The 9,357-nt window shown below is 58.1% G+C and overlaps 1 protein-coding gene across 1 annotated transcript; it reads right to left on the reverse strand.

Annotated features, from left to right (window-relative positions):
- Positions 1 to 591: 591 nt before the first annotated feature.
- LOC118174400 (mesothelin-like protein) lies at positions 592 to 8,321 on the reverse strand. Its single transcript, XM_035339707.1, has 16 exons — positions 8,034 to 8,321; positions 7,825 to 7,856; positions 7,395 to 7,444; positions 6,742 to 6,862; positions 6,580 to 6,665; positions 6,056 to 6,182; positions 5,775 to 5,965; positions 5,596 to 5,686; positions 5,371 to 5,515; positions 4,664 to 4,848; positions 4,099 to 4,254; positions 3,813 to 3,946; positions 3,471 to 3,601; positions 3,289 to 3,383; positions 2,032 to 3,067; positions 592 to 1,300 (listed from the first exon to the last, which is right to left on the reverse strand). The coding sequence occupies exons 1-16, from the start codon at positions 8,077 to 8,079 to the stop codon at positions 1,218 to 1,220; spliced, it is 2,709 nt and encodes a 902-aa protein (XP_035195598.1). The 5' UTR covers positions 8,080 to 8,321; the 3' UTR covers positions 592 to 1,217.
- Positions 8,322 to 9,357: the final 1,036 nt, after the last annotated feature.

Below are 9,357 nucleotides of genomic sequence, written 5' to 3' on the forward strand. Positions count from 1 at the left end.
AGAACTTTGCATAAGGCTTTCAGCATAATTTTTCCACTCATTGGGGATTTCTGTCTGAAAAAGCCCTATTGCAAACTGTACTTTGTCAGAATCTAACCCTTGAAATCCCTTTTTGTTTCCTGCAAAGGCATTATAAATGTTTATTGTCTGTGGTTTACAGAAAAACAATGTGAGAGACTGGTCTGTCCATCATTGCAGATTTTGGGGTGGCAAGAGACATTTCCCCACTGCTAGCATCCAGTGGTGCTGGGGCACTACCTAGGCTGGAAGGGAAGGGGGTGGGATTCCAAGTAAGGCACCCTACATTTTTAGCAGCATTTCCCCAAATCCTGATCCTTTAAATAGAAATCTTGATTTGTTTCCTCATGCCTTTACTCACTCAGTAAATGACATGGGAGAGTCTTCTCAGCCTGTGAAAAATTAAATTTGTGAGGTCTGCAAGCTGGAGGGAGAAATGCTCGCTTGCAGAAGAGCTATGAGAGGAGAAGACAGAAGGAGGTCAGAGCCAAAGAAGTGGAAACTGTTCGGGTCTGTTAGCTAGAAAAAAACCCAAAGCACTAAATACATCAAAGAACACATTTGATTAGGGGAAAAAAAAATGATTGATATTTTATTATATAGCATTGCAACAGTAATCAAGACAAACTATCTTCAGTTAATTTTCCCTCTAATTAGGCTTGGCGAAGTTTGAACAAACGTTGATCAAAAGTCTCACATGTTTATGCAGCAAGTTAAATGCAGTTTAGTGGATTTCTGGCCGAGCTTTCTGGCAGCATTCCTGGGCCATATTTTACCTATCTTGCAGTGGCCAGTGACTTGAATCCCTGAGTTTTCCCACTGTTTTCAACAGATCCCTGTTGGGACTGCTTAGAAGTAAAACGCCACCCCGTGTGAGTGAAGCTGTCAGAACGGTACCTGCTGTCAGCATTAATGCATGGCCAGCTCAGTCAGTGTTACTAATACTTGTACTATATAGAGCATCTAGGTAGTAATTATCTGTTGGGCTGCTTTGGGATGGAAAATCATCTGTCCTCCTTTCACTTCCCAGCTTCAAAAATAATGAGCAAATTCCTTGCTGGAAGCAAACAGACAAACTCTTTTACTTTCCTGAGTTTTTGCGTTTCAGCAGGGAGCTTGCCAGCACCATTATTTTGCAGAATGGTGAAAAATTAAAGGAGGGATCTAGTGAGTATGGTGCTAGAGGTGGTGGTGTAGTGTCAGAGAAGCCTTTGCAGCAGCGATAATCCCACGGCTGTGGTCAGTATGTGCACCAGGCAGGAGGAGAGCCTGGATCCTGATCCTGAAGAGAGAACACAGATGAGAAATAACTGCGTTATCCATATCAATAGCACGTGTGAGCTGTTAGGGCTGTAGAATTGCTTTAGGGTTCAGGTACCCCAGGGGACTGCATGTGTAGGACAACACTTTTCTGCCATTTGTCACATTGGCCATACCCTGCACCTTCAGGCTTGGACCTGCACCCCAGCTGCAAATACCACCTTACCATAAGCAGTCAGGAGGACTGAGTTTTCTCTTAATTTTGCTGGTGTAAAACAGGAGTAAATCTGTTTGAGTCAATAAAACTACTGAAGTAGCTCTGTCAGGATACAGGACTTCAGATTTTAGGGCAGTGATGCCTATTCACGAACACTATGTGCAGCTAAAATACGGAAGGCCTGTATCCTTGCCCTGTGAAAAATGAAGCAGAGCTCTGGCATTACTGCAATTTCTCCAGCTTTCTGCAGGGCACCTGAGGGCTGCTGTGCTCTCAGAACATTACAAGACATCCTAAGATGCACCTTGCTGGACTTGCAGGGTGTGAAGGCAGTATGCTGCAGACCCAGGGGCTATGAGGCCCTGTGGAGACACACTGCTCCCTGGCATGCCAGGAACTATCTGGGGTTTCTTGTGGACAGCAGCATGCCAGTATTGAACCTGGCAAGGAAAAAGGTGGATCGGCTGCTCTGGTCAGTGAAGATTTCTGCCTTGGTATTGATTCCTAAGCCTTTCCTGACTCTTAACACGCCTTACCAGGTTCGGGTTGCAGATTGATGTATCCACCAGGGGTTGGTTTCGGTGGTTCTGGCACGCCTGTGGGTGTTTTCTTGGTGTTCTCGCTGCTGGAGGTGGTGGAAGAGGGTCCGAGAAGTGCCGGAGGGGCAGCAGTCTTGCAAGCAAACGTTGTAGTCTTGACTGTTGAGGAGCTGCCACCCTTGTGGGTGGACACAGTGGTGTTGGGAACTGGGGTGGGCTTGTGGGGAAGGTTCATTTCTGTGGCTGTGATGGCAGCAGGTGCAGAGGTTGACTTTGGGACAAGGGCACTGGGAGCACCGGGGGTGCTCGGGATGGTGGTGATATGGGTAGCAGGAGCTGGGCTGGTGGTGCCCCCGGGTGCTGGGGTGTTACTGGGCACCAGCAGGGTGCTGGTGCCATGGGTGCTAACAGCTGGGTTGGTGCCACGAGTGCTGGGGGTGGCACTGCCTGTGGCAGCTGGTGGGGGGACAGAGCTGGGAGAGGTGGCCCTGGGGTTGGTGGCAGCAAGGATGGTGGCGAGGAGGGTGACAGCTGGGGTGGTGGTCTTCTTTGGGGTGGCCGACTGGTGGATGAGGCATGGGGCGATGGAGCTGGGGGCCAGAGGGGGCCGGGCTGTGGGGGTGGCAGCGGGACCCACAGTGGTGCTGGGCCGGGGGGTGGAAGCGTGTGGGATAGTGCTGGTAGGGAGGGTCGGGCTGACAGCATTTGGGGTGAGGGTCTTGGGGCTGGTGTTTGGCGCAGTAGGAGGGCGGCTGCTCGTGGCAGTGGGGCTGGGGGAAGCGAGGAGGGCGGTGGTGGTGGGGACCGTGGTTGTGGGGGCGATACTGGCAGAGGTGTTGAGGTGAGGCAGGGTGGTGGTCCCCGTGGGGCTGGGCTCCTCCATCCCCCCGTGCAGGCCAATTCCCAGGATTCGGTCCAGTTCCTCCTGGGACTGTTTCTTGATCCAGCAAAGCACGGCGGTCTGATTTTCGGCTTTCTTCAGTTCTTGAACTTCTGTCCCAAGCAGGTTTTTGACATCCATGACACTGAGCTTCTGCAATATGCATACACCTTTGGTCAGCCCCACAGCTGACACTGCCACAAAGTGTTTTTCTAACGGGGCTGCAGAGCAAGTGGTAACTTACAAAAGAATGAAAAGGTAAAAAATAGAGCCTTGGTGATTTGATGGGACTGCAGTCTTGAGCCCCACAGCGCAGCCCTCGACTGACCCTTCCCTTCAGCAGGGAAAAGAGCAGCAGCACACCAGGAACGTACCTGCAGTTCGTTGGGATTTAGGGCAAGAAAAGTGTCGATGCTGATGTTGATGCCAGCGTTAGCCAAGTCCTTCAGGTCCTTTACTGGAGCTCCACCTTGAAGAAAGCATGTGGGGCTCCTAAATACATGCATCCCCATGCCTGGTTGCCGTGGGGAGGAAGGTGCAGGGCTGAAGCACCTACCCAGGTAGGGCCGGATCTGGCAGTAATAGGCTCTGGTGCCGGCCTGGCCAGCAAAGGCCTCCCGGGCCGTTCTGTACAGCTGGTCCTTCTTGCTTTGAGAGCAAGAGGAAACGTCCAGTTCTCCAGCGCTCCTGGGGGAAGGGAGGGTCACAGGTCAGAGCAGGGGGCACCATCCAAACCCTTTGGATGGCCGGGGGGACAAGTGGTTTGGCTCAGACAGGAGCCGAAAGGGGGACATCACAGAGCCAGAACGGAGGTGGGAACCCGCCGCCCCTCTGCCCTCCTCCCCCGCGATCTCAGGCACCTCACAGGACTGGCAAATACCCCTACAGAGTGCTTTACCCAATTGCTTCTGGGGTGACTTTCTCGATCTGCTCCTCACTCAGGCTACACAGGCAGCTCCCACCGATTTTCTGAAGCAAGGGGCCGGTTAATTTGCCCCCTAGCTCCAGGTACCTTGCGATAAGCTGCTGCTTCTGGAAAACACAATCCAAGGGTTGTGTGTGCGCGGAGGAGGAAAACGCTCTTGGGGGGAACACGTGCGAGCTGCAAACCCCCCCGTGCCACGCTCAGGCACTGCCTTTGCTGCCACCAGCTGTCCCCCCATGTCCCCCAGCAGTGCAGGTACCTGGGCAGCGCTCCACGGGCCGTCCAGGGGGCTGAGCAGGGCGCAGAGCGTGTCGCTGGAGGTCAGCTGCCACTGGCTGATCTCCTGCGCCGTGTACTGCCGGGACAGCGGCCCCAGCAGCCTCAGCTGGTCATCCGGGATCCCCGCGGGGTAGATCTGTACGGCCAGGCCAGGGGGTCAGAAAAGAGGTGTCGGGAAGGAGGGATACTTCTCTCGTTGTCTATATTAAGACAGGAAGTGCTCTCCATATCCCGAGGCAAATTCCAGCAGCCTAACAAGCACTGAGAAAGTCCTGTTTCCACCGCAACACCACCCTTCTGCTTTCTGCCACGCATTCTTCACCCAGCTCATTTCACCACCTGTTTCCCCACCCTGCTGCCTCTCTGCCTTGCCCACGCTGTCCCCAGCCCCCAAACTCCTTGGTGCTTTGTGGGGCACAAAGGGGCATCACACCCAGCACCAGCCCGCCGGTGAGCACCTCCTGCTCCCGGCAGCGCCCGGAGCCCGGTCCCACCCGTGCCAACCAGGGGCCGAGCAGCAGCCCCTGCCCTGTTTCATCCATCACCTCCTGCAGCTTTTTCTTCACCATCTGGAGGTATCCCGTGGTGAGCGGCTGCTCCAGCACAAGTGCCAGGCTGCTTTTCAGAACCAGAACGCTCAGGCAGAGGTAGAACTGCTCGGGGGTGTCATAGTCGAGGAGCAGGAGGCCTTCAGAGAGGGTGCTGGGGGTGATGGGCTTGGACATACAGCCTGCAGGTGGGGAGGACAAGTTAGGGGTCAGCGTTTTCCCCCTACACCTGGCCCTGATCTCATCATGGGGCCTTACAGCCCCCCAGAAAAGCTCTGTGGAACGGGCAGGTTATTGCAATAATGCCGCTCGAACCACCTCGTCGGGTGGAACTGTGGGCAGCTTCCCGTCCCCCAGTTCTCCCTCTCACTCTTGTGGCTTATTCACTTTCATTCATTAGTTTTAAAGTTATTCCTGGAGAACGTGTTTATGTTTCTGCAGGCCACGCGTGCTTTGTCTTGTTAAAGTCAATTAAAAGCTCTCTGATACAGCGAAGCCACATGAGCTGCACGGGTCCCACAGCGCTGTCCCCCTGCCGCTGCCCCCAGCGTGCAGAAGGAACATTTCCCACATTTCCCCCATCTCCCCGGTTCCTTTATGGGCAATCTCCACTTTCTGCCTGTCCTCTCCCCCTCCCTGGGGGCATTTTTCACCCCACGAGCTTTGAGCAACAGAATGGATCCAGAGGGAAGGGAAAGGCTCACGGTCTGCGCTCCGCTTCAGCCGGGGGTGAGAGGCTGCTGAGGCCGCTGTGAAGGCACTCAGGAGGGTCAGGGACTTCTCCCGCTGGGACCACCCCTGGCTGCTGTAGGTGGCCGCGATGCTCCTTGCAAATGCCTCCCTTGTTGCCTGCCAGGGGAGGGCAGAGGGTGCTGGGTCCCACGGCCGCGGGCTGGCCCCGATGGATGGGCACTTTGGGGTCAGCTTACCTTGGCCACCAGGCTCAGCGTGGTCTGGTTCAAAGCCAGCACGAGCGGCCCCAGACTTTGCAGAGTCTGCAAATCCCAGCCCAAAGGATCCCTGCAGCCGACAGAAGGCACGGTTCAGCATCCCCACAGGTACACCACACCCCCTCCTGCTCACCGCCCGGCAAGCGGGGGCTCCTCACCCATACGCCGTGCCGCCCCCGAGGAGCACGGCATTGAGAGCAACCCGCTGGGCCCCCGTCAGCGCTGGGCAGAGCTTCAGGTTCTCCAGGATGCCAGGATCCGAGGCCGTGATGGTGTCTGGCTCCATGTCACACACCAGCGCCCCGAGGCTGCCCAGCTGCTCGGGGTGCAGGCAGGAGCCGCTTGCGCCCTGGGAGACGGATGTGGTGCTCGTCCCATGCCCGGCACAGGGGACCCTCACCATCCCCAGCGCAGAGCCCGCGGCACGGCCCCCACTCACCACGCATGCCAGAGCCCCGTGCAGGATTGCCCTGCGCTGTGCTGAGCCCCGGGGCAGCAGCTCCAGGTTCCCGCGGGCAGCCAGGGAATAAAACTCCTCGCAGGTCTCGCCGCGCACCTCGGCCACGCTGCGGGGAGCAAGAGTCAGCGGTGTGGGGAGGGACAGCCTGGAAATCAGGGCACAGCGGCTGCCCTGCCCCTTTTTGGAGAGTTGTTTTAAGGCGTCCCTCCCTTCTCAGCAATGAGTGGCATGGGGTGAGCTTGTGCGTTAGCCCGTGCTGGGGGGTCTCCTCTCGCCCTGGGCAGGATGAGGGACCCACGCACCCCTCGCCGCAGCCAGCGTGGCACAGCCACACGCTGCTTTGCCTGGCCTTGGAGAGGGGCAGGGTGAGGAAGGGGCTGGGGGTCTGCAGGGCTGGGAGTGCCCCATGTTGGTCTGAAGGTGCCACCAGCAGCAGGTGATTTTCATCACGTCCTTCCCCGTGTGGAGCTCCCGAGGGGTGCCAGGGCACCTTTGGTACTCACTCGAAGAAGAGCAGCAGGTCAGGCGGGTAGCCCCTGAAGCTGGCTGTCAGGTTGTTGGCAGCAAGTAGCCGGGCCAGGCACGACAGCTGGGCAAAGAAACGCTTTTATTAACCACACCAAGGAGGTGTGAGCCCCCCACCCCAACAGCCCCCCCCTGCCCACCTGGGCACTGCTCAGCTCCACGCTTTTGTTCCGCATCTCCCGGGTGAGCGCGAGGACGGCGGCGGCGGGCAGGTGATGGGCCTGGGAGCACCGGAATCCTTGCAGGACCGAGGCTGGAAGGCTGCATCGGGCAGGTACAGCTGCATCGCACCCCTCTTTTGGGTGCCTGCCTTCCCTGAACCTGCCCTACCCTTCGGGGAATTCCCCTTTGCCTTGTCTGTGGCTGTGTGGGGCAAGGGGGCAGAGATGCCATGACAAAGGAGATGCCCTAGAGCCACAGGCATGTCTCCCCTGCAGCCTGGGGCGGTGCGGGTGCTCCAGCTGCAGCAGGGCGCCCGGGGCTGTGGGTGAGGCAGAAACCAGCAGAGCCCAGATTTTGGCCCAGGGGAGGCTCCTGTGGTATCTGTGCCAGCCCCGCAAAGGGAAGGGCATTTTTTTGTCTGTTTGTGCTACAACACAAGACGATGCAGCTGAAATCCCAGCCCAGTACCAGAACCGGCTGCACAAGGTTTTAAATCTTCTCCAGCCCAAGTTCCCTGTCACGGCGGTGGTGACGCACGCGAGGAGAAATGCGACGTCCGCCCCAGCCAGCAGCCCCCGGCCGCACCCTGAGCCCCCCGCGCTCGCTGAGCCCTGCCAGGGCCGGTACTTACTCGGCAAAGGGCTGGGTGGCGGACAGGACGGTGCCGAAGAGCAGGGCAGCCTGGGGGGAGGACAGGCAGAAATCAGCTGCAACGAGCCCGAAATCTGCCGGGGCTGGGCAGTGCTCCCAGCCTGGCTGCTGTGCCCGCAAGCCGCAGCCCGGGGGATGCTCCAGGTCACGCGCAGGTGCAAAAGCCACCAGAGCCCGTGTCAAGGTCGGGGACCAACCCTTCGGCAGCGGGGCTCCCCCTGCGTCCCCTGGGACCCCCTCCTTGGACTGGGAGCAGCACAGGGAGGCTGCGGGGCAGCTGCAAGGAGCACTGTGGGGTCACAGCACGGCCGGGATGGGGATGGGGCCGGGGCACGGTGACAGCTCTGCTGCTTTTGGACCGCTGCCGTGCCTTTGGAGCCCCTGAAACAACCCAACCCGCAGGGGCTTACCGGTGCGGCTTGTGCCAGGCCTGTGGAAAATCCTGCAACAAAGCAAGACAGTGTTATAAAACAGGCAGGAGAGCGTGTAGAGGTGATGGGGGCTGTTCTGGAGCAGCTCCGGCTTTACAGGCCAGGAAGATTTCCTTCCTCAGTTAACAGTGTTTAATAAATGGGGATCGCGGAGGCCGAGCGCAGCCCGGAGGCAGGCGGTGACTCACGGAGGCCGAGGACGACGGCGGCCAGGGCGGGGGCCACCAGCACCATCCTGCCTGCGCCGGGGCTTCGTCTGCAGGTGGGCACCAAGCGGGGGCTGCCGCCGGGGGGTCCTGGTGCTGCTTGTCTCCGTCCGGAGCTGGGGCTGGAGCTGAGCCCCGGTGCTGCCTGCACAGGGCCTCGTGCAGCCGCGGGAGGTTTCTGAATCCTGTGTAGTGGGTGACAGATCTCGTTCTCTGCCCGTTAATACAATGAACTCCATAAGGAGATGTCCTCGCTGGCACCCAGAGCTGGGTTCCCCGTGGTCCCTCGGCTCCTCATGGGGCCACACCAGTGCAGGTGGGGAGAAATCCAGCACAAGGCGGCTGTCAGCCCTGCACCAAGCCCGTGGGGAGCAAAAGCAGGTGCTGCACCCCCTGCATCCCGACCCCGAGAGTCCCCCCTACAGAAAATAAGTCCCTGCTCCAGAAGCTGGATCAGCAGACTTGAGAATTACCTGACTGACCTTGGAGCTTTGCTCTGCCGTGGGTTTCAGGCCCCCACCTGCACCGGGAGCCCGCCTGCCCCGCGCCAGCCGCCAGGGATGAGCAGCGCCGGGGAGCGGTGCAGCCCTTATCTCCTGCGGGGTGGGGATGGTGCTCTGAAAAACGGGGTGTGACGGAGGCAGTTTCTCAACAGTGTTTTGTAAAGTTGCTTTCTTCCCTTTCCCCTTTTACCGTCCGTGTCCCCCCCCCCCCCCCGTTTTTTTTTTAAGTTATGTAAAGGGTCACTCTCAACTTTGGGGTTAATGAATTAATGCCTCCGGGCCGGCAGCTCCTGTGCTCCTCATGGAGACAAAGGTCCTCCGGGTTAGTCACAACCCCCTGAGATGCTCGGGGATATATTTTATAGGGCAGCTGGGGTTCGGAACACAGCAGTCCTCAGGTAAGGGCTCGGAACCCCTTTTCCTCACTGTTTTCCTCCTGCCCTGGCGGTGGACAATCTCTGTTTCCTTTCTCACAGGTTTCTCCCTGGAATTTCTGGTCGTGCTCCTTGGTGCCAGCCAGCACGTGCCATGAAAAAAGATGCAGAAAAAGAGGAAGCAAAGCCTTTCCAAGGAGATGCAATGAAAAGCCAGAGGGAAACGACGACGCAAGACAGAAAACGCAGTGCCCGTGCCCTTCCCTGAGCCCAGGAGGAGACGGCAGCTGGGCAGCAGCGGGGACCAGCTGCGTGTCCCAGAGAGGTGGGAGCTCCCCTTGCCCTTGGGCGTATTTTGGGGAACGTCAGCCTTCACAGAGGGGCCGCACTCCCCTCCCTGTGTCTCCTGTTTGAGGGATGTGGGGGTCG

The sequence above is a fragment of the Oxyura jamaicensis genome, chromosome 14, assembly GCF_011077185.1.
Source record: "Oxyura jamaicensis isolate SHBP4307 breed ruddy duck chromosome 14, BPBGC_Ojam_1.0, whole genome shotgun sequence".
Taxonomy (NCBI): Eukaryota; Metazoa; Chordata; class Aves; order Anseriformes; family Anatidae; genus Oxyura; species Oxyura jamaicensis.